The 24115-nt window shown below is 50.5% G+C and overlaps 7 protein-coding genes across 7 annotated transcripts in view; 4 read left to right on the plus strand and 3 right to left on the minus strand.

Annotated features, from left to right (window-relative positions):
- Positions 1–4173: 4173 nt before the first annotated feature.
- HO133_003358 (uncharacterized protein) lies at positions 4174–7498 on the plus strand (the record flags this gene model as incomplete). Its single annotated transcript, XM_037294280.1, has 4 exons — positions 4174–4701; positions 4850–4963; positions 5162–5596; positions 5648–7498. 4 exons carry the CDS (start codon positions 4174–4176, stop codon positions 7496–7498), a joined length of 2928 nt encoding a protein of 975 aa, XP_037149661.1.
- Positions 7499–7641: 143 nt separating this feature from the next.
- On the minus strand, positions 7642–8780 carry HO133_003359 (uncharacterized protein; the record flags this gene model as incomplete). Its single annotated transcript, XM_037294281.1, has 2 exons — positions 7642–8335; positions 8401–8780. The coding sequence occupies 2 exons, from the start codon at positions 8778–8780 to the stop codon at positions 7642–7644; spliced, it is 1074 nt and encodes a 357-aa protein (XP_037149662.1).
- Positions 8781–9071: 291 nt separating this feature from the next.
- Positions 9072–9532, minus strand: HO133_003360 (uncharacterized protein; the record flags this gene model as incomplete). The annotated part of the gene is made up of 3 exons (XM_037294282.1): positions 9072–9212; positions 9268–9413; positions 9472–9532. The coding sequence occupies 3 exons, from the start codon at positions 9530–9532 to the stop codon at positions 9072–9074; spliced, it is 348 nt and encodes a 115-aa protein (XP_037149663.1).
- A 490-nt stretch (positions 9533–10022) lies between these two features.
- On the plus strand, positions 10023–11047 carry HO133_003361 (uncharacterized protein; the record flags this gene model as incomplete). The annotated part of the gene is made up of 2 exons (XM_037294283.1): positions 10023–10874; positions 10943–11047. 2 exons carry the CDS (start codon positions 10023–10025, stop codon positions 11045–11047), a joined length of 957 nt encoding a protein of 318 aa, XP_037149664.1.
- Positions 11048–14676: 3629 nt separating this feature from the next.
- Positions 14677–15780, plus strand: HO133_003362 (uncharacterized protein; the record flags this gene model as incomplete). The annotated part of the gene is made up of 1 exon (XM_037294284.1): positions 14677–15780. One exon carries the CDS (start codon positions 14677–14679, stop codon positions 15778–15780), a length of 1104 nt encoding a protein of 367 aa, XP_037149665.1.
- A 737-nt stretch (positions 15781–16517) lies between these two features.
- On the plus strand, positions 16518–21027 carry HO133_003363 (uncharacterized protein; the record flags this gene model as incomplete). Its single annotated transcript, XM_037294285.1, has 2 exons — positions 16518–20362; positions 20421–21027. The coding sequence occupies 2 exons, from the start codon at positions 16518–16520 to the stop codon at positions 21025–21027; spliced, it is 4452 nt and encodes a 1483-aa protein (XP_037149666.1).
- A 1897-nt stretch (positions 21028–22924) lies between these two features.
- Positions 22925–24115, minus strand: part of HO133_003364 (uncharacterized protein) — a gene marked incomplete at both ends in the record, with an annotated part of 1851 nt that continues 660 nt past the window's right edge. The window contains 2 exons of the mRNA XM_037294286.1: positions 22925–23213; positions 23274–24115. The exon at positions 23274–24115 is cut by the window's right edge and continues 398 nt beyond it. Coding sequence (XP_037149667.1) covers positions 22925–23213; positions 23274–24115 — 1131 coding nt within the window. The remainder of the gene's footprint in view (positions 23214–23273) is intronic.

Genomic DNA, 24115 nt, shown 5'->3' on the forward strand with positions numbered 1-24115 from the left:
CGGGTGTGATGACAGCGAGTCGAGTGTTGTTAGGTGTTGAGGGTGGGAGGGTAAGAGGGTACCTCTGGCTTAAACGAATTTGTGGGGAAATCTTGGCTGGAACTTTCGGGAAATTTTAGAGTATGGGGGGGAGTATTAGAGAGGTCTGCACCGAAAGTCCTGCACCCGCACTAGTGCAGCCCTAACCCTACTTTCGGAAAGCGGCCCTGTAGAGGGGAAGCCTAAAAATATCTTCTCACAGCGCATGATGGGACTTAAGGTACCTACTTCTTTTAGCCTTGATAGAGGCAGTAAGCCCCGAAACCTGGCTAGGGCTAGGTGCGATTCCGAAGAACTCCAGACGCATTGTCCAGGTAACCCTTTAGGTGGGGCGTTATCCGAAGTCTGAGCGCAAGAGTCTTGGCGGGTGCAGGACTTTCGGTGCAGACCTCTGTAGACGATGGATGATGGAAGATTCAGGGACACATCCCAATTGCAATTTTTCAACTCAATATCGATGAAGATAGAAGTGAAGGACTGCTACAACAGGGGTATAATTATTCACACATAGAGAGTAAATTAGTAGTAGTAGTAGCAGTACTCTAGTATGTATGAGTAGTGTGAAAAAATTGAAAATTAAAGTAATGCTTTGACAAGTATGGAGTATCTGACTCTGTTTTCATAAAGTAAAATGATCGCTTGCGGGGGTGAAGGGGGCCCATAGGTGCCCTGGCTCGCCCGGTTCTTTCAACCTAAGTACCAGCCTACCAGCCTACCCAGCCTACCTTACCCCTTATTGTACTAGACTACCGGCGCCCACAGCCACACAGGGCCAACGTTAGAGTTAATAAGCGCACAGGCTTAAGGAGAATTTTCCTCTATCAGTCCATATCAGTCCAGCCCAGTCCACTTCCAATCAATTAGCAAACATTATACCCCTCTATTTTATCATCGAGTGATTATTCGCTACCAGCAACTTGCTCATTCGACCACCAGATCGTGGCAGACCCCTCCGAATCTGATCGCTCATGATTAGAACCTCTCAGGATGAGAATACCACATATTGTTAAGCAGGGAAGCTTACAAGTCAGAAGCCACGACTATTTCTCCCGAGTCTAGGTGAGACCCTGATATGTTTGGAACCTCGATTGCATTCCCTGACGAAGTGATCGGCTGGCTAGAGTAGGAGCCTTGCATAACATGGCCTCTTTTCCATGCGAGGCTTTACGGCGGCTATGATAAGGGCAATAACGGCAGGTTAGCACGGTCCAAGTTCATAGGTCCTATCTGTATTGCCAATCAAGAATCGCTGTCCCCGCCAAAGTTTGGGAAAATCTTTCGAAATCGGTCCGTTGCAGCAAAGTTTGGTTGAAGGACCCTCATTGACCCACAAATGTCCCCAACACTCCTCCATCATAGTCGACCGTCTCAAGTGCTAGTGAGGTACTTATATAAGTACAGGTACCACCGTTCGTCCATTCCCCCTTGAGAGTTGAGACCACTCTCTGCGGCTAGCAAGACAAAGGAAAGTTACAACAGCGAAGTGATGCCTCGGTACTTGATCGCTTTGGATCGATCAAGGCCTTCCTTCACCCTGTAGGCTCAGGATCATCCCGACATTTCCACTCATTACTTAAGGTCCCAAAACATCACCTGGATATCAAATTGACGTCGTTACACGATAATGAACCGCTGTACAAACCAATCTCGCAGACGCTGCTGGACCCGGCACCCTGGTTTCATGCGGAAACTAGGGAAGCCAGCCAAAACCTGCGAACTACCGTTTGATCTTCTTGCAGGCGGAGATTTGCATTGTCTTGCAGCGCCGTTGGATACCAGGTGAGAAAACGTGCAACGTTGGAGGAGATCACTTGTGCACTCGGAGTGGCGCATGCCGGCAGGGCCACCAGGGCCTTGGTTACTTGCATGGCAGTGGCGCTGCATCGCATATGCACACTATCAATATTGTGCCTTATCTCCAAACTAGCGTCTGTACGCCGCCTGGATTGCCCATACCTTAATCAGTTGGGCGGCCCAAGGACTTTGCATTTGTCTACAATCCATTCTGACTCCGAGGAGGACGAGGCGACATTGGCGCATCAATTAAAGTACTGAAAGTTTCGGAGCAGTCTCCGCGAGCCACTTGGATGTCCATCTCCTGCGGTTGAAAGACATGAGATAATGGAGTCTTTGATGCATAAGGTACTGAAACACACTTCTCGCTCGACTTAGCTTGCAACTACTTACGTCGATAATAATAACAATCCCATGTTTTATAAACTAGAACATGCAGAGAAGATCTAGTTCATAAGCGACGGGAGACCTTGATGAACCTCGGAGCCGGCAGCACCAACCAAATGCACCTGTCACAAAACCAAGCACCCGCAAGGTTGAAGTATACTGTAAGCTTATCCCAGTTGGACAGGCCATTGTTGCGCCTATTCAAGCAGCCAAAGTTGTGTGGAACCGACTGAAGATGCAGCCATGAGTTTCTTTTGTAACGCGGGGTTATTTGTTCTTGCAATGTCCAACTGCGTGGACAGGACAAGACAAGCTACCAGCACTGAGTAGGTTTTAGTCATTGTCCGGCTTCGGTCGCAGGATTGGAGCGTTTCATTTATATACGCTGTCCCGATTTCATTGAAAACGCGCTGTTGCAAATCTGCATACATGCACCTTGACCATACAACCTGCAAACAACGGAAAATGTGCACTCATTCCACGAGCAACCTACAGATGCCTGCGATCACGTTGCGGAACAATGGTTTACTAAGTCATTGGTCTGTATGGAGCTTGTCTGTGGTACAACTTTACTCAATGTCTCATGTTCTAATCGTGCACTTGCCAGCGCTTTCAATCACGTATTGGAAGACCGACGGTCAATCAAGGGCGGTCAACCTGATTCATGAGAGATCAAGTTCAAGTGGTCGAAGCATGACTCTTCCCACAGTTGCATTCATTAACAGCATTACACGTGCAGCGCTATAGCACCTCTGCGAGCAGGCTAAGCGAAGGTCGTCAGTGCAACGGAGCGGGCTTTGAGGGGGCGGTGCTATCTGTGCATATCGGGTGACCCCGCTCGTCGACTGCCTGCAAGACTCTCAAGACCTCCATATCGTTGTCTATTACCTCGCGTGATAAATGTCGGTAGGTAGAAGCTTCCTCTGCCGTTAGCTGGAAATGCTCTCTGTTTTCTTACCGAGCCATTCTCACTGCCATTTCCAACCTCTTGTTGTGCTAGTCGTGACAGCTTTTGAAAGATCAGGACAAATTTGATACCGTCAGCACACTTTAGAAGACTTTGACTTTCTGTTTTTTGTCTGGGTTACTGGTAATCCAAACTCAAAGCCCGTCTCTCGTGCCGCTCCGGTTCTCGTGGCTCCTCGAAAGCTATCCCTATCTACTAAGCTTCCTTGTGGGTACAGGCAATTCCGCAAGCTGTCAATGATTCGGAGTCTGTTAAAGTTGATGTATACCTGGGAGCCCTGTAGACCATCTACAAGCTCAGAGCTGATTTATTTGAGAAATGCCGATCACAACTTCCGGCTAAGGAAAAGTGTTCTATCATGCAACGGCAATTTGGGACCACCATCATGGTGCATTATGATCGAATGGGTTGTAATCTCACCCATCTCACTCCTTTAACAAGGAGGACAGAAATGATGGATCCTGGAGTACCGCCCAGGACGGGAGAAGCGAGATGCACAGAGCGCATACTTCAGCAATCTCGCTAGAAGTTCCAAACAGCCAGGCAGATCCGCCAGTAGTACCGTTCTTCTCTCGCGATGAATTCCAGTGGACAATGTTGGGACTATCGGGATGCCGAATGATCTGGTGGGTCGACTCGAACTCGCGCGATGCTTATATCCAAAGCGCTTCATGACGATATCTTAGGCGCATGTGTCATGCCCTTCTTCCCACTTTATCTCGATCAGAGCGCATGAAATACGAGCCAGAAAGCCACCCAAAACACCCGAAGGATCCACGGTGGGGCTGGATGACCCGCACGTTGCTCGTGGACCCTGGGAAGAGCGCTGTTTGCGACTTCTTCTACTGACCACCATGGAGCGATTCAAGTTCTCGCTTTACCATTTGGTATAGGTTTCGACGTTTGAGATGCCGTCGCATTCTACTGCCGTCAAACGGCCATTGCGCTCCTAAGTTCTTGCGTGGTCCAGGATCGATTCTAACCAGATGAATGACCTCCAGCTCCAAATTCAATTAAGAAGATATACAATCAAGTCATCATTTTCAGGACCTCCAAGCCCCGAGGAACCATTCCCCTCTCCTCACACCTTTCAACCTCAGTCACGGAACTTCCCTCTAGCACACTGGTACACAAGTGCTCATGTTATGAAAACCAGTGCGCAAGGCCTTGTCCGCCCTCCGATGATGGCACCTCCCTCACTAACGACAGCAGCGCTCCTTACTCTTCTCCTAGCAGGCTTCACTCTCATGGCCCTCCTTGCGTACAGCAGCCCCCTTCCCTCCCCAGCAACCCTCCACAACGACCCCACTATGAACTCAGGAGATGAACCTTCAGCACCGCTCATCTCCAAGAGTGCCTCTGCCCTTCATACCCACAACACGTCTCCTCCTGGACTTCTCACCATCCACACCGATCCTGGCATGCTCTCCACCCAAAATCGAGAGAACCTGTCAGATTCTACCCACTCCAATGTCGACTCGCAGGGATCGCAGCGAGGACCTTCAGGGACTAACGTACGCAATCTTCGGAGATCATATTTGCTCTTCTGGACCAGATCTTGAGCCTTGAGACGTGTCTTGAGAGTGTCTACTTTGTAGACATGTTTCAAGGCTCAATATACCCTCCCGGATAGGCATTACTGACTCTGAAATCATAACCTAGACTGAAGATAGCGCGCCGGGGGATTGGGATGCTGCATTTTCGAGAGAGAATCAGGAGGCGCAGCAAGGGGGTGGGAGGACGGCGCCTGCTAATTCTGAAGTGCATGAGGGCGGGGTACATTAACGAGGTGAAAGGGAGATTGTATTGATATCATGATGTTAGATGTAGTCAGCCACCGGTGGCATACTAGAGGCGGTCTTCAGGTAGAGCCTGTTTGGAACCTCGGAAGGGTTACGGTCATCCTCTATCCATAATGCCCGGGACTTCAGAGCCCGGAGATTCTGGTGATACCTTGAAGTATAAATTATAAAGTATAAGCACAAAAGTCCGGCGCCTGGCTCGGCAAAAGCGCTAGCGAGGACCTGCAGCTGCCCCAATGTCTACGTAAATAAGGTACATTTGATCAAGTTCAACCATCGAGATGATCAATTGAAATGCCTCCTTGATTTTCACAGCTTGTACAAGGACAGGCCTCAGGCCATGGATAGCATCAATGTCTCGGAGCTCGTTGAGCGCCTAGGCAGTGATGAGGATGCCGTGCGCAAGATGGCCGTCTTCAAGTTGCAGTCCAATATTGGGGATCCATCGTTTGCTGATGTTTTCATACTGGAAGGAGGCCTAACGAAGTTACGATATCTAACACTCCACGCTACCGGCAATACTTTGGCCTATAGCTTGACCTCCTTCTCAAGACTGCTAGAGGTGGACAAGGGCTGGGAGTATGTCAATCAAGATCTTGTGGAAAGGGTAAACTTTCCTTCAGATGTTCTCAAGATGGCAGCTGACATGGAAATGTAGGTTGTCGAGCTGGTCGTCACTCATCCACTGGTCAACATCCTTCGCGGTGCCATGTCAATTCTAGTCTACATCGTCTCTCATCCCTATACCGCCTCGAGCAAGATATCTCAGCCCGACAGCTCTGGCTTTCGAGCTATACAGCCCGCTATGTCTGTGTACCCACAGTTCCTCGAGATGCTCGTCAGTAGATTATCTTCCGCCGATCACGCTTTATGTGCCAATGCGTTGCTGCTCATCAATTCGTTGATGCGAGAAGCTATTAACAACCACTCAGAAGCTGACTGGCCTAAATTCATCAAGCGGCTGCAAGACCTCGGTGTCATCAAAGCGGTCTATACACTCATGCAAAGCACAGCGTTACAGGATCTGTCACATCCACTGCTCGAGTATCAGGCATTGACAAAAGTGCTGCTTCGTAAATGGCGAGATATTCCTGTGGATCTAGATAAGTCGGATCATAGAAGAGCTCTGAAAAGCATACACTTAGCTAGCAATCCTGAAAGAGTCACGACACCAGTGGATGATGGAGAAGAGGGTGTGAAGAAGAGACATAACCCAGAAAAGTGGAGACGTCTGGGGTTCGAGTCGGAGACTCCAGCCTGGGAATTTGGAGATGTTGGTTATCTGGGGATGGTAGACTTGATAGAATATGTGAGACGGCAGGAGGATGGTTTTCAGAAGCTCCTGCTGGAGCAATCAACCAAGTTGGCAGAACAAAGATGTCCAATTGCCAGAGCAAGTCTTGCGGTGACTTCGATGCTTTGCGAGCATTTTGAAATTGAGAAAGCAGATATTGACGATGGCAAATTCCAGCTCTCCTTCGAGTCACGAACGAACTTTGACAAGGTTTTCAAGCCTCTGATTTTGCAGTGGTCATTACTCCACACTGCTGGTCTACAGGCTTTCTTCCGGCTATGGCAAACTACTGGTGCCGAGACTGAAGACTTCATAAAGATCGCCGACCTGGTCCGAATACTGCTCGAAGAAGTGGTTGGCGGAGCTACAAGATTGAGCGACGTCGATGTAGTCGAAACAGAAATTCAGCAATTCGAATTGAGACGATTAAGGCATTTGCAGATGGAGCTGCTTGAATTGACCTACGAAGGCCACTGGGGTCATCACCTTGGCCAAATCCGAGACGAGCTGTACCACGAAGCGTTGCAATTTGTCAAAGAGCAGCGCATACGATGTCTATTAGCAGGAGCATGGTTCCCGAACTGCCATGGTCACGATAGCGAAAAAGGCGCTGCGACAAAGCAGGATCTTAACCCGTCCAATCCAACTTCTCAACGCTATGCAAAACTAGCCCACAACAGGCGCTTTCTACACTACGCCGACTTCGACGTTCCTGGTGATGAGGAGCCAAATCTGGAGGGACTGCTTGAGAGGATCGACCTCACAACAGTGTTCGTTACCTCGGACGTCTCCACAGCCTCTGAGCCCAATTCCTCAACAACTACCCTTAAAGCGACTCACAACTCTATCTCTGCAAGGAAGATAACCATCCGTGGCTACCTTCCCTCCAACTCACGTCCCACCTCACCCAAGAGCCACACTCGTGCAGGCTCTATAGCAACCAAGCCGCCTCGAAAGGAAGTGACACTGCTTACCCTTCACCCACAAACTCACAATCTGGCCGTGGAATGGCTGGACGGTTTGCGCATGTTGTTGAATCAGCAGCCAATCACAAACGAGACCAAGAAACTGATTGCCATGGTGCAGGATTATGGCCTCAAGATCAGGCTGTTGAATGTCAGATTTGATGATATGCTTCTTGCGGGTGAGGCCCCTGAGATACCCAGCCGCGAAGGGCTCGACGAGGACTACCATTATGACATTTTCGGCACTTGACATGTTCGGACTGCAAATCAAGGGCGAATATTAATTTACGTGGGTAGACGAAACAGCAAAATGGCGCTTCGATTTGTGTTAAGATACCCTATTACTTTACTGTTGCTATTTTCCATCGGTAGTTTCCGTATGCTGTCATGTTCTCATAACTCGTCAAAAAGTCGTAACGTGGCGTCTGCGTCCACGGCCGAACTCCTCGCGGTCGTGTCCTCCACTCTTTTCTTCGTCTGCCCACCTGGCCTCCAACCCTCATCATCTCGTTGCCTTTCTCTTCTCTGCTCCCATTTTCCCTGGCGGATGCCCACCACGTCCTCAAACACCTCCGTCCGATTTCCCAAATGCACAACCTCATCCGTCATGACATATTTGTCCCGTCGCCATTGCCTGGTCGCCGTCAATATCAAGAGTAACCCAATCAGGAGTCCCAATGCCCCCCACAGCATTTTCAACCTCCTGCCAATTATCCGTCTCGATTCCCTATCTTGCAGTGAGCTCCTCTCGACTTTCTCTCTCACTCCATGTAGCCTCTCTCCCAACGTCCCTACTTTCTCCATTCCCTCCTTTATACGTGTTTCCAACTGAGAGATACGACCAGCTTGAGCGTCAAAAGACTTGTCAGAGGAAGAGATTTGAGTTGTTATTTCCGAGGTGAGGGAGGAGCTCAAAGACGTGAAGCGCGTTTGGAGGGTCGAGGTTTGGGTGGAGAGGGACGATAGGGAGGAGACTGCGGAGGCGAGAGAGGAGGTTGAGGAGAGGAGGGAGTAGTATGTGTAATCTAGGCGGCGGGTCGTTGTAGTCGACAGGGTCGAGAGGGTGGTGAGGCGGGTTCGGAGATCACTTCAACAGTAGAGTAATGAGCATCTTCGTTGCCGTTCAATCCAGGTACAGGAATGTAGACACACTCATCAGCAGCGTCCCTCCTCACCCGCAACCTCTCCACCTCCTTCCACGCCTCCCTCTCCCGCTCCCTCTCCTTCTCCGCCTCCTTCACTTCACTCGCCCTCTCATTAACCTGCGGCTGCTCCAGTCCTCTCGAGGGGCTCTTGCCGTCATCTACCCTACCGTCTATCCTACTATTCGTCTTGGACAGAAAGTCACCGAACGGGTTTGAGGTGGCGGGAAGGATTGCGGATTGGGGGACGCTTTTGTCGTGGTGTTGGTGGTGGACGCGGTGGGGGTGGTGCGGAATGTGGTGTCTATGGGCGGGTTTGGTGGGAAAGGTTGTCGAGCGGGGCGGAGTGGACAGCTGGGGCTGGTTGGAGGGGGTGGTTGGGCGGATCATCGTTGAGGGTGTGGTTGATGGATGGGGACGGGGGAGGGATGGTGGGGATATGGGGAATGTTTATGGATTTTTAGGTCACGGTGGAGCTCGATGATGGTCTCGTTCACGTTATGGAAAACTTATCACATGCAATAGACTGGACAGTTCAGTACCTCTGGTAGCTTTGAAATCGTCCTACTCGTCCTTCGTGGTGTCATGCCTGAATCTAGGAGTAACCAAGCCAACTCCAAGCGCTATGCTTCGATAATCGTGCCCTCAGATCGTTCACCTGCTCTCGTAGTGCCTCCCGACTCATGACTTCAGCAGCTTGTTCCTCTTCTCCCTCCTCTTCAGTCTCTCCACCCTCTTGGCATGCATCTTTTCCGCCATCTTCTCATAGCGCTCCTTCTCTTCCTTCGCTGCTCTCTTGTCTTTGATCGCTTGTATACGACTCTGATACTCTCCGTTCAGTACCATATCCATACGGCCAGCGGGCATCTTGACGTACTTGTCTTTCATTCTCTTTCTCATCCTTCATTTCCTTTTCCTTTGCCTTCATGGCAGTCATTGCTTTCCGCCCCGCAGTGCGCTTTTCGTACGAGGTCTGCCCGGATGTTGGGCGGAAGGCGCACTTTTGGGGGTGCCATTGCTTGCCTGTATCAAAGTCAGTGAAGTGACCCTGAGCCAAACCAAATATGTCGTGAGCTCTTACCATTCTTTCGTAATCCTGGAGTTGTCAATGCTGATGCTGTAGGCGCGGAATTGGACATCATACCTACCGCGCTGCCTCTCGGATGACTTTCAAGTATGAACTGCTAGTATACTAGCGGAGCATAACAATGGTGGTATTCCAGGACCAAAAAGAGTGCCAGAGTCGCTGTCGTTACCGAATAGAAATTTCTCCAGCTCTTCACAGGCAAATCGATGTTCTCAGAAGGGAAGGTATAGCGGCACTAGAATCAAGAGGTGAAAAGGGTCTCACACGAGCACAGAAATCTCACTTTTACAACTCACGCCAAAGAACAAAGAGCTTGAATCCTCTCGCGCTATATGAACTCCGATTCTCTTATCACAGTTCTCCAACTCAAAATATGCCAAGCATGTCCTGAACCTATTCTACTCTACTCACCGCTCGCAACTTATTGTAACCACTCACAAGCGAGATGCTCAACCGATAACGCTACAGGGCCGTTCTATCTCTTCTAGAACGGCCGTCTGCCTTGACCTTTTCGGCTCCTGGCTTTGTAAGAAGCTGCACCATCGATGACCGACGCGGTGGAAGGAAGGATAACATCCTTGACAAATAGCAAAGATGACCTCCCCTCGGAGCCTGTTTGCAAAAATTCAAGCGACCATGGAACTGAGGCATTGAAAGACCTCACATTTGGCTCTATAGCTGGTGTGATAGGCAAAACGATTGAGTACCCTTTTGACACTGTGAAAGTGCGGCTGCAGTCCCAGCCAGACACTCTTCCTCTCCGCTATCAAGGGCCTCTTGATTGCTTCCGGCAATCTCTCCGAAAAGAAGGAATCACAGGTTTATACCGCGGTATCAGCGCTCCTTTGCTCGGCGCAGCGATAGAGACGAGTAGTCTCTTTTTCAGTTACCGCATCGCTCAAACCGCGCTCCAAGCTACCATCATCTCACCCGAGAATGGCAATCCGCTACCGTTGAGTGCATTGATAGCCAGCGGAGGAGCCAGCGGTGCCTTTACAAGCCTCTTACTTACACCAATCGAGTTGGTGAAATGCCAGATGCAAGTCCCGCTCTCGCCTTCCAGTGTTCAAGGCCCAGGACCTCTCTCGATCATTGCATCAGTCTTCCGTCACTACGGCATTCTTGGCTTCTGGCATGGGCAGCTGGGAACTCTGATCCGCGAGACTGGGGGTTCAGCAGCTTGGTTCGGAAGCTACGAGGGTGTGAGTGCGCAGTTCAGGGAATATAATGCTCGTTATACACCATCGATGGTGAAAGCAGCAAAGGAAGACACACTGCCGTTGTATCAACAGATGCTCGCAGGGGCCACAGCCGGCGTGACCTACAATTTTGTCTTCTTCCCTGCCGACACGATTAAGTCGCGGATGCAGACCGAGGAAGTCAGCGCTGGCGGGCAGGTACGGAGGACTTTTTGGGGATCCGGAAAAGCGTTGTGGCAACAGCAAGGAATTAGGGGTCTGTACAGGGGCTGCGGTATCACGGTGGGAAGGGCCGCTCCGAGCTCGGCATTCATCTTTGCCGTTTACGAAGGATTGAGAGGGTGGGGACGATAGGTGTTCCTGGTGGTTGACAGGCATCTGTTTGAAAAGCATCAGAAAACCCCATGCTCCAAACGGTTAGGATGATTTCGAATCGTTGTATTGTAACGATTGCTATCTTGGCCCAATCATTACTTTGTTGATCACTTATGAAGGCCTGCTACACGACAAATTGGTCTCGCAATCCACAGCGCGGATTATGACCAATAGTAAGAATGCGACAAGCCGAGATGCATTTTCGAAGGTCTGATACTGGATCATGTTCGGAGTAGCCCGCCCGGCTGAGTCAAACAGGTTTCAAATACGGACCTGCACTGCTTCAGAGGTGAATGACCGGACTTCTCCTACCGAGACATGCTTCCACGGGGGGTGGAATCTGATTCACTGCAACGGCTCTTAGCTGTTTTCATGCATGATCGTTGTTCCGAGGTGATTCTAAGTACTTCATGCAGGGTTGTCCTTTTTTCCCCCCCAACTCTGAGCAGGTAATCTATCGTATGCAATATGCAGCAAGCATGTCGTCGAATCAGCAGTATATGCATAACAGTGACACGGAAATAATGCAATATCAAGTGCAGAGAGATTTCCCTTGCAGATATTGGAGAGAGAGCTTGATATCCGGCCGTCGGTACTTTACTTTCTGCCAGGTAAAGCAAGGTAAGCTAAACTAAGCTAAACTAGGCTAAGGTACCTTAGCCAAGACTCTTGCCGGGCACTAGCAGGCTGGCACTAAAGCATGTCAGTCTGATGTTAAGCATCTCGGCAATGTGAAAGCCGGGTTTATGGTGTGGTGTTGGCATCGGCCAGTCGGGAGAGAATGTTCCAGACTTTTGCCCCAGGTGGCAGGTGGGTGCCACTGCCACTGCCACTGCCACTGCCACATGGAAGCCTCGAGCTCAGCGTTTTTGATTCTTCGGTTTTTTGGAGCCACGTTTGAGAGCAATCACTCCGGAGACTTAATAGACTTAATCATTAAGCATTCTCTGGATAATCGACAAGGAATGACTACCGAGTCCCGACTTACCTTACCTACTTTACCTTACTTCTTCCGCCAACCATCAGCATCGATGCCGATCGATACTAAGGCGTACATGTAGTGACGTGCATCTGGAATCTGGATGAGCGCGTAGCTGAAACACACTTCAATGATGAGGGTGTGAAGGGCGGCTATCGGACAAGTGCTTACTCTCCGAGCGTGGGATACTCTAATACGGAGTACTTAACTAGTTACTTTATCATTTACGAGGACTGTGCGGGAGGTGATGAAGGATTTGGTTGGCAGATAATTGTCACGAGTGATTTTAAAACCGCGTCCTGATGGGTGTAGATCTTCGGTAATTCAATGTGATAATAATCATAATAGTGAATGAATATTCAAGTATTCTTCATTTCATGGAAAAACAAAAACAAAAACAAAAAAAACAATCTCCGTAGACGCTGGGCTGTGAAGCAGGTGCATTCGGGCGTAGTGTTGGTCAGCCTTCTCCTCACCGGTAATTTTGTCAGACTGGCAGCTTGTGAATGTGAACCCTCCTTTTTGCCCCCCGAGCCTTCTTTCCCCCCCCCGCACACCCCGAAAAGAAAATAAGGGATAAGGGGGGAAAAGAAAAACAATTTGCGCATTATTACTTATATTTCTCTTTCCCTCCAATCAATATCTCGCATTTCTTCTTCTTTCTCCAAACCCCAGAAAATCCTTCGCCAAATTATTCCATTGGCTCTCAAGACCCCAATCTACTACTTTACTTACTCTACTTTACTTCACTTCGCTTTACATCCAAAGTTCCCTCCCACCAACGCGCGCTTGCTGAGCCTAAACAAGCACCAACACCCCTCGTCACTGGCTGACTGGCTCGCTCTTCTTCTTCTACTTCTTCTTCTTCCAATCAACACGCCCGCAAGCATCTCCGAAAACCGAAAATTTCTCTCCCACTTCCCACTCCCCAGTAACCTACCCCACGGAAGATCGACTGCAACCGCGTTTAGGGAACAAGGCGACCTATCGCATTGCAGACTATTCTGTTCCCCAGCTTTATCGACAGAAGTTCGCATCAAGCAGCGACGTCAGGTGATTGTTGCTGGACCCAGCCCCACGGTCGCGCAAGCTGGCATTCATGCGACTCTCGGCCACTGAGAATGCTTAATTGGCATCTTACAACGTGCGTCTCATTCTTTAGTTAGACCCTTCATCCACAGCCACGAGAGCGATCACGGTTTTGGTCAGCGTTTGTATGGCGACGACGCGTTAATTGGGTCACTGATGTACTCTCTCTAACCATGACGCATCAAACAGGGTCATTAACATCGGAGCACAGTACGGACATACCTAGACTGCTGCGATCCTTCTTCTTCAGTGTTGTGCACCATTTTCCACGGCTGTCGCAAGGAAGCAAACCAGAATTACACGAGACCTGCATACCCGACAGCGTTTGGATAACTATAGAAGCGCTTCAACACCGCCCAAGTCCCTCATAAACCACCCACACGCCATTCACACCCAGTCCCTCCGAATAACTCGAAACACTGTCCATTTAAATTCATTCCGGGCGCCATTCACCATTCACAAGTCTTACAGCACGCTGGGATCCCTAACACGTTCTGTTGATCGACAAGGTATGTTTTCGGCCTGCAGCACCTCCGCTCTCCGCGCGCTATACTCTGCCAACGCATCAAATCATCACCGCTCTTTGCCATGTCCATGCCTTGCTCCCAAATATCAACCCCGCTCCCTGTCGTGTCCATATCTATTAATGTAATCAATACTAACACCTTCCTGGCTTTGAAGCCGACAGTTGACGCTCCGAACCTTTGGCTTTCATTGCCCGCCTCATTTCACACCTGTCTGTACTGTTGGAAGAAACTCTCCAACGGTGGCGACGAAAGCTTGCCCCGACAATACACCACTAAGCACTCGCACCGCCTCATACCTACCCAAAGGAGTCGACGTCGCAGGCAATTGTGCTGCTAGTGTAAATCGATCAAGAAGACATTAGTGGAGTCAATATTCCCTCAAATTGACGCTCGTTGTCTAGCGCCATACCACGACCGTTGAGGCACTCGGAGAATCGGTGGCCAGCCATTATCGTGGCGAACCCTGAGTCACGAGTAAGTTGACAGCGCACGCAAATCGTGGAGTCTGTTCGCTGCATAGAAGCCCAACCACCGCCTCACTGAGCAGCTTCTGTCACCCAGCCTCGGTCACGCCTTATCGTGTACTACGAACCGCAAATCATTAAAAGCACAGGGAATCTTCGGCCGATCCAGTACACTTATTGTTATTGTCAAAAGGAAAATTACTTTTGGTGAGTTTCTGATTTGTTACTTCATCCAATCGAACGTAAGGTTTATGTGCTGGAAACTAAGAGATGCCAGGGCTGCAGCTCCGCGCATAAAAATCATCCAATCCACGCAGCCGGCTGGCCCCGCCGCGAAGACTGTGCGGAGACCACAGAGTAGCTCCTTCCAATCATAACCAAAGAAGTCTACTCTGCAGTTCTGACATCTTCAATTCCCCACACATCCTTGGTAAGCTTCCCCATGGTCCACCCTTTTCAGCCTATCCGACCCTTGATCACGCTGATTCGCGTGTGCAGGCACAGACGCCGTTCACGAGCTACACAACAAACACACAATAAACCTACTCGACCAGGTTCCATCCATGATGGATTACGCGCAGCCTCAAGCACATTCTTACGGCCAGCATCCGCAGGCGCCGCACATGCAGGCTTACTCCAACGCGCAACAGAGTCCAACAATTACATCTCCACCTAGCCAACCGCCGCACATGCAGCATCAGACACAGGCTTCCACCATTCTGCCCTCTCAAGGACATTCATACCCGACGCAGCAACCACCTCAGGCAAACCACACGGGCCTCAACTATCCTCAGTCGTATGTTGGTCAGCCAAACATGCATCAACCGTACAACATCACGCCCGGCCAAGCAGCAGCTATGGCTACCGCAGCCGCGTCAGGGCAGCAGAGTTATGGCTACCCGATGCCTCAGACTTCGATGGCTGGATCACCGCGGATGGGAGGTATCGCTGTTAAAAATGAGCGAACACCACGGTCACCACCGCAAGTGCCGAATACGATGGGACCTCTACCTTCGCAGGTCTCTCAAAACCACAGGATGTCCCAAGGTCATATGGGACACTCTGTCAGCAGCCCACACGGCCAGAGCGCGCAAACAGTGATGATGGGCCACCAGCCTCCACGAAATTCTGTCCCTCCTCAGATGCCGCCACCTCCACAGCATCAGCATCAGCAACACCACGCGGCTTCTCCTGAAGCGGGGCCTACAGGTGCCGAAGAAGCGCCGCTTTATGTAAACGCCAAACAATTCCATCGGATCCTGAAGCGACGCGTGGCTCGTCAGAAGTTGGAAGAGGCACTTCGGCTCACCTCAAAGGGCCGTAAGCCATATCTGCATGAGTCGAGACATAAACATGCGATGCGGCGGCCAAGGGGACCTGGGGGAAGATTTCTAACTGCCGAGGAAGTTTCGCTCATCGAAAAAGGCGAAGGCGGAGAGCTGCAGAAGTATGCTCCCAAGGTTCTGGAGAACCTGAACAACCAGGAATCCGACACCTCAGGGCCAGCCAAATCGAGTGATTCTGCTGGGTCCAAGAGGAAATCGGGCGCTCTTGACGATGATGAGAGCACCCCTCCAATCAAGAAGGCCAAGGTCGAACCGGCTAAGGACACACCGAGCGGCGAGAGCGAAGAGGCGGATGAAGAGGACGAGGGCGATGATGAAGCATAATCGTCGCACAATATGAGACCGTGGAAGTCTTCGAGCCGTTCGAATCCTTCCAGGCTACCTCACGACTTACGCAGCGTTGATTTTCGATTCGATTCAGCACAGCACATTTGGACCAATCACGATTTTAATTTACAACAACCCCAACTCTCGTTTGTCGACACATCATGCAGCTCGCAGATACCCCCTTGCGTTGGAAGAAGAATGTTTTTTATGGGATCAAGCGTTGGCGAAAGTTAGAAAGATCTTCCCTCACTGGGACAAAAGGGACCCATTTTGCAGGGATAGGAAGGATATTTTGCATGGATTTGGGGAAGCAGTGACTATATCCCTCATGCTGAACGAATCTCTTTCTCCCTGTCAGCTTGCATACAGTATGTATTGATGGATATTGCATGGCGTGGGGAATCATTGTGATTGTAGGATCATCAGATGAGCTTGCCGCCGTGTTAGATAGCAATAATGGAGACTGGTCTTCAACGAAGGTGTCGCAGATTGCCATCATGTAGTCCATGTCAAAGCTATGGTAAAAGGCGCGATTAACATGTAGATTCATGTCGCAGTGCTGCTGTGTAAAGCTCGTGCCGGGCCCGGCTGTTGGAAGTCGGCCTTGGCGCCGCCTTGCTTGCTTTGCCGTAATTTCGCCACGACAGCAAACACCCGAAGCTGATGTGTCCCTACGGACCCTACCTCACGAGCGCAAGGGAATCCCCTCCTTCTTCCCTTATCAACCATCCAGAATGATTCTACGAAGCTCTTCGCCTCTCCTCATCTCCCTGTCCCTTCTCCTTTTGCAAGCATTATGGTTGACGGGACCCGCCTCCGCAAAGAAAGATGCTCCACGCATCACCAAATCCAAACTCGATAACCCTCCCGCAGCCCCACCTCTTTACTTCGAAGATTCAGATGTCATACTTATACTTGATAATGCTGGAAACGTAATAAGATCAGAGGATGCAGGCGAGGAGTGGGGCGTGATTGACGATGTTCCGGAAGGACGAGCATTGGACCTGGTGCTGCACCCCTACAACAACGAGATGGCATACGTATGGGGCAAAGAGACTACACACTGGGTAACCGACGATCGGGGCAAATCATGGCGGAGTTTTGATATACAAGGGTACCCTGTCCCATTTCGACCGCCCTTCAGCTTCCATGCGGCAGACAGCGACAAGGTGATTGTCAATATCTGTACTGAACTGTTTGTGTGCGATGAGATGGCTTACTACACGAAAGACGCCTTCAAGACTCCTCCCATAGAGATGAGGCAGGACACCAGGAGCTGCGTATTTGCTAGGTCAACGCCGCAGTTCCAAACAAGTGCAGATGACAAGAACGACGATCGAGTGGTCTGCGTTGTGAAGGGACGGTATGCGAGTATTTGGTCAACGAGAGACAACCGGCTGGTGGTCTCAGATGATTACTTCAAGGACGAGGAGGAGGAGCCGGTTCTGGAAGGTGACCGTACTGTTCAAGGGATCATCAACATCGCTGTCGTGAAGGGCTTTTTGGTCGCCGCTGCAAGTGCTAAAGGTACGGATGAGCTGGCGATGTATGTGACGGATGACGCGCAAACTTGGCACAGAGCTGTGTTCCCCAACGATCATAAGTTGGAGGAAGATGCCTACACAATCCTAGAGAGTACCAATTATAGCATTCAGGTGGATGTCATGACTACATCCCCGATCAATGCTATGGGGGTTCTCTTTACGAGTAACTCGAACGGAACCTACTTCACCCGGAATATTGAGCATACAAATAGGAACTACAAGGGCATCGTGGACTTTGAGAAGATCGCGGGTATCCAGGGGATCGTGATGGTCAATGTAGTGGACAACTGGGAGGACGTGGAACAGTCGCCCCTTGCTCAGAAGAAGATCAAGAGCAAGATCAGCTTTGACGATGGGAGGAAATTCCAGTCACTCACCACAGACGACGACGACGAGATACATCTCCACTCTGTGTCACAAATGACCAACTCGGGCAGAGTATTTTCAAGTCTGGCGCCAGGGCTTGTCATGGGAATTGGCAACAGAGGCAAATACCTCAAGGATTACGAAGAATGTGACCTCTATGTCTCCGACGACGCCGGCTTGACCTGGCGGAAAGCAGTGAAAGAAGCTCACAAATATGAATTTGGTGACAGAGGTTCGGTATTACTGGCTATCTATGACGAGGGTCCCACGGACACCATTCAGTATTCTCTCGATCATGGTAAATCCTGGGAGAAGGCAGACCTCGGTGACAAAGTTCGTGCCAAGCTACTCACGACCACGCCCGACTCTACCAGTCTCAAATTCTTCCTCATGGCTACTACCGGCGGAGGATCAGATCTGGAGCATATGGCAATCGCTATTGATTTTGCTGAGCTTCATGAACGAAAATGCAAGGACAATGACTTCGACCGGTGGCCTGCGCGCGTGGACGAGAACGGAGACCCGACTTGTATCATGGGCCACAAACAATGGTACCGCAGACGCAAGGCCGATGCCGATTGTTTCGTAGATCAAGAGTTCAAGGACCCTGTACCAGAGTTCGAGCCTTGCGCTTGCGCTAATGAGGATTTCGAATGTGACTACAACTTCGTTCCCAGCGACGATGGAAGCGAGTGCATTCCGGCTGGGACTTTGCCAGTGCCTAAAGATCAATGCGATCGTTCAGATGCCAAATACATGGGCAGCTCTGGCTTCAGGCTTATTCCTGGCAACGACTGCGATCGAGAAGCCAAGGGTGCTGTCGCGTTGGACGAAGAAGTAGAGCGGTCTTGCGACGATACCATCAGGCCACCCGCAAGTGGACAAATAGCAAAAGAGCTCTCAACTTTCCGTGCAAGACGCTTCGAAGAGTACTTCTACTTGGAGAGGACTGACAGGAGTACGGGTACCGACGAGACCATTGTCATGCGGACTGACGACCGTAAGGTTTATATTACTACCGATGCTGGTAAGACCTGGGATCAGATTCTCGAGGATGAAGAGATCACGGCCATTTACCCTCACCAATATTTCAATGATGTGGTATACTTCCTTACCGGCAGCAAGAAAGTATTCTACTCCGTCAACAGAGGCGTCACTATTGACCATTTCGAAGCCCCAGCCGAGCCCACTCGAGACAAGCTTCAGATCCTGAGCTTCCATGCTGACTATAAAGACTGGCTCATTTGGACTGGTGCAGTGGACTGCGATGGATCTAGCAAGAGCAATTGCCATAATGTTGCCTTCTTCAGTGAAGACAGAGGTGCCACTTGGGACCATAGATTGCGTTATGTCAACAAGTGCGAGTTCATCAAGAAGGAAGGCCGTGGAGGTAACGAGAAGCTCGTGTACTGCGAGCAGTACCAAGACGAGAAGCCGGACAACCCTCTGCAGCTGAAGTGGAGCGACAACTGGTTCGCAGACGATCACAAGCCATTCAACGATATCATTGATTTTGCCACCATGTCTGAATTCATCGTTGTAGCTGCCAGACGGGAAGATGACCGTGACGCTCTTACATGCCATACCAGCGTGGATGGCAAGACGTTCGCCGACGCAAGATTTCCGCCGAGCTTTGAGGTGCCTGCTCAGAAGGCTTACACGGTGCTGGATAGCTCTACACACGCCGTCTTCTTGCATGTAACGGTCAATAACCGCGAAGAGTCTGAGTATGGTTCAATCATCAAGAGTAACAGCAACGGCACATCCTATGTCATGAGTCTCAATGGCGTCAACAGGAATGGTCGGGGATATGTCGATTTTGAGAAGATGCTTGGCCTCGAGGGAGTCATTTTGGTCAATACTGTTGCCAACATCGACGAGGCCGATCAGGGTAAATCCAAAAAGCTGAGAACCATGGTTACGCATAACGATGGTGCTCAATGGGCACCTTTGCAAGCCCCATCTAAAGACGCTGAGGGTCGTAAATACGAGTGCGATCCGAAGGACACCTTGAAATGTTCTCTGCATCTTCACAGCTACACCGAGCGCCGGGATCCGCGTGCTACATTCTCGTCTCCATCAGCCATTGGTTTGATGATGGGTGTCGGTAATGTTGGCCAGTATCTGGGCAGGAAACCTGATGCAGACACTTTCATCACTCGAGATGGTGGCGTTGAATGGTACCCTGTTAAGAAAGGCAACTACATGTGGGAGTACGGCGACCAGGGTTCGATCATCGTCATTGTTGAAGAGGATGTTGCCACTCGATCTGTTTTCTATTCTCTGAACGAAGGCATCAACTGGCAAGAATATGTCTTCGCAGACGCCGACTTCACTGTTGCGGCCATCTCTACTGTTCCCTCTGACAAGTCACGGAATTTCATTCTGTGGGGTAAAGAAAGCGCAAGTGGCAGCAACGTTGCTACCGTCAATCTTGACTTTACAGGCTTGACGGACAAGCAATGTGAATTGGACGAGAAGAATCCAGAGAAGGGTGACTACCTCCTCTGGGAACCCAAGCATCCTACTCAGAAAGACAACTGCCTATTTGGACATGTTGCGCAATACCACCGCAAAAGACCTGAAGCCGAATGTTATAACGGGTTAGACATACAACATCTGCACAGCATCTCCCGAAACTGCGATTGCACGAGGGAGGATTTTGAATGGTAAGGCTATCATCTTCAGTCCCCTTAGAAACACATTCTTGCTGATACGTTTCTGTAGTGACTACAACTACGAGGTCGGCAATGACGGCTCCTGCAAACTCGTCCCTGGTCTGCCGCCCCCCGACCACAGCCAAGCTTGTGTCGAAAACCCGGAATTATTGTCCTATTTCACTCCCACAGGCTATCGCCGCACTCCACTCGACACTTGCAAAGGCGGCCAGGAACTAGAATACACATCAAAAGAAATACCCTGCGAAGGCCATGAAGGCGACTTCGACCGTGAACAGCGCAAGAAAGGTCTCAGCGGGTTCTGGTTCTTCGCGCTGGTATTCGTCTTACCGGTTGTCATCGCAGGAGGAGTCGGGTATTGGGTCTGGGCTAATTGGGATGGCAAATTTGGACGTATCAGGCTTGGAGATTCAGGCAGTGCGTTTGATGCAGACAAGCCATGGATCGCATGGCCAATTACGGCGGTCAGTGCTGTGGTTGCTGTGGTAGCTACGTTGCCGCTTCTGCTCGCGAGCGCGTGGAGAGGGATTACCGGGCTGTTTGGAAGTGGAAGGAGGTATACGCAACGGAGCGATTTTGCGAGAGGGGGAAGATACGCAGTTGTTGACCCAGATGAGGACGAGTTGTTAGGAGATGAGGAGGAGGAAGAAGTGTAGGATAGGATTGGAAGGGAAAGAGGACAGCGGCATTGTTAGGCGTTTCTGGTATTCAGGGAGAATGATAGGGAGCGTGCATTCCTTCCTTCCGGGATGTATTCTAGTTGTAGCGAACCTGAATATAATGGAGCGGTGCGTAGATACCAATCGTTTACGCTCAGCAGCTTCCACTCGTTCCTAGATATCGACAGACTGATCCTAGCTTTTGAGTTCATACCGACCGAGTCGAATCCTCATTCCTCAACACTCCTCTACTTCATACCATCTTTCCACGGGACATTTTCCCTCCATCCGATCCTATCAAGATCTGGACAATGCACTCTGAGCCAAGCCAAACCCGAAAGGGGTCTGGCCAATTCGGTCTTGACGACCGTTCCGTAGAGGAGCTCAAGGACAAGGCTATTGCTGCGAAGGGGCGGGCATACTGTAGGTGCCGTCTATCTACCATGTCTATACCTGTCCTGCAGAGCGTTTGCATCAACTTGAAAAACTGTTCGTCCGGTTCGAGACGACAGGATCCTGAGGCTGGCAGGATGTAAACTTGTTACGTTGGTGGGATCCCATCTAATACCTATGCAATTCTCCACATTGCCCAAACATTTACGCCCTTCCCGTTGGATCGTTGACGATTCCTCCTTCTTGTACTTTGTCGATCTATCAATGCTGTCTGCTCACCTGCATCCTCATGTACTGATCTCCGTGCACACAATATACGATTACATTATCCATGGGCTGATGCGAGGGCAGGTCCATACTCCCACTTCCGCGTCGGTGCCGCTCTGCTGTCCGAAGATGGCTCCATCGTCGTAGGAGCCAATGTGGAAAACGCGAGCTATCCCGTCGGGACGTGTGCCGAGAGATGTGCATTGGCCACCGCTGTGGTCAGTCGACGTTTTGTGTCCCATTCTCGTTGATCTCTTTTCCACGAGCCCACTTTGGCCTTGTTTACGTACGCTATCGCTCTCGCGAGAATTGGAAACCACGGGTCCACCCCTGCAGCGGTTTCTGTCCTTTTCGAACGTCAAGAGGGTAACGACGGGCGCAGACGCAAGGCCACTTATCCTTCAAAGCAATCGCTGTAGCCACAGACATCACCCCACCAGGTACGTGTATCGTCGGAGCAAGACTCCCTCCGTGCTCTTCTCCTCATCCCACAAGAACACAAGGGGACTGACCAGGCATGATAAAAGCGTCACCGTGTGGCATGTGCCGTCAATTGTGTGTCGCCGTCTCCTCCCACGCCTTTCTCCACAGCTTCACACCGCGTCTCTCACAACATCCACTGACCATCGAACACCAGCATCCGTGAATTTTGTCCCCTCTCGACACCTATATTCATGTACGACAAGGACGGGAACCGTGTGGTAAAGACGCTCGAACAAGTATGTGTGGACTGTTTTACTTGGCTCGAGCATGGGTCTGATACTGATTGGCGGTGAGTGCAGCTGCTACCCATGAGTTTCGGACCTGAGGATTTGAAGGGAGCGTGTTCGAGGTAGTGGAACGGTTAGGGTGAAGAGATGGGGAGGATGGGTTGAGCCTGTTGAACCGAAGGGGGTTGGTAAAGGGGTGAAGAGGAGTGGTGCACCAAACGGAGATGGGGGTGCACGGTTGTGAATGGCAAAAATTGATGTAGGTAACAGCGCTTGAGCTTTCAACGCTGGCCCATATGGAACCCAAAGGTCACATCAACCAAGGATGACCCGTCTACCAAAGCAAAGTCATAGCCACTTTATGAAGTTTGGGGACAATGACAGGCGGCTGTTCAAAGGTGACACTGGCGTAAGAACATCGCATGGTTTCGGCAATATATCCATCTATGCTTTTTTCATGCTCAACATTATCGTCGTAAAGCTCCTCCAGCAACACGTACAGACACTTCCCTTCCAACAAGCCTTTAATCTTCATCCCCACCCGCCTCTGTCCCCTCGATTTCCTCACCGTCTTCCTCCTCAAACGTCCCCACCGGCACCTCATACAATCTCAACAACGCCTTATTTGGATCCTTCACGAGGACGTATTTGCCATCTTTCATGTTCCGGCACATATCCACAATGGTCCGGACGATACCCCAGCCATTAGCGAGGTTGAGATTCATCTGCTCAGCAAATTTGCGAGGATCGTAGCCGACGACGCCGAGGATGACATGTCGGTCGGGAATTTTGGGGGAAGCTCGGGATACGAATCTGTCAGTAAAGGTTAGCAGATTGTGTGGCAGAGGTAGGCGGACGGTGATAACTGCTTACCCGAGTTTCATCACGTCTGCGCCAGCCAATATAGCTTGTGTAGCCCATCTCGCCAACTTGCAGCTGTTGTTCTTCATCTCCGTTGCTACCACCGCACCGCGCTGGCTCGTAAGTTTGGTCCTCCAGTCTAGAGCACCGCCGCTACCTTGTGCCTTATGGTCAAACTCGTTCAGTGCTTTCAGGGTGAGTAATTGGTCTTCGCCGCTGATATTATTCTTCACAACCGCATCGATCTCTGTGCGGACGATCAGATGCAGAGGATCTTCGTCTTTCTCGAGCGAGAGGTCGAAGCGTCTGTATTTGTAGGCTTTGGATGCTAAAGGTTCGGTCTCTTCTGACGGGTTGTAGAAGGGGTTTTCGTGCTGCATTTCCAACTTGCTCGTTTCGCTCTCCATGACGGTTTGATTCGCAAAATTGTGATTAATGAAGGTGGCCTCAAGCGCCAGTGCGCCGGGAAAATTGATGCTATCTTTATTGCCCTCGCTCGCTTCCAAAGGTGCATCCGCGGCATTCTCGTTTACAGATACCATATCCAGGGACGAGCCGTCTCGCTTGTCAAGATACAGTTTGCTCCCTTGCTTCGTAATGACTAAATCCCAACTGTAGACGGATCGGGGAGCGCACATGAGCATGGAGAGGATATTGTCGGTGGCAAAAATGGTGGCTTCGTCTTTTTCGGCCAGTTCTTGGATTATGGGATCTGAAGAGGTGGTGACATTGTACGCAGCGCGATCCACGACGTTGAGTTTTCGCTCCGTATTCTTGACAGGAGGCTTGTCGTAGCCGCGGTCATAGTAGTAGAGGAAGCCATAGCTATCGATGTCCTCACCGGCTGAGGTTTC

The sequence above is a fragment of the Letharia lupina genome, assembly GCF_014066315.1.
Source record: "Letharia lupina isolate WasteWater1 chromosome Unknown contig_17, whole genome shotgun sequence".
Lineage (NCBI taxonomy): Eukaryota > Fungi > Ascomycota > Lecanoromycetes > Lecanorales > Parmeliaceae > Letharia > Letharia lupina.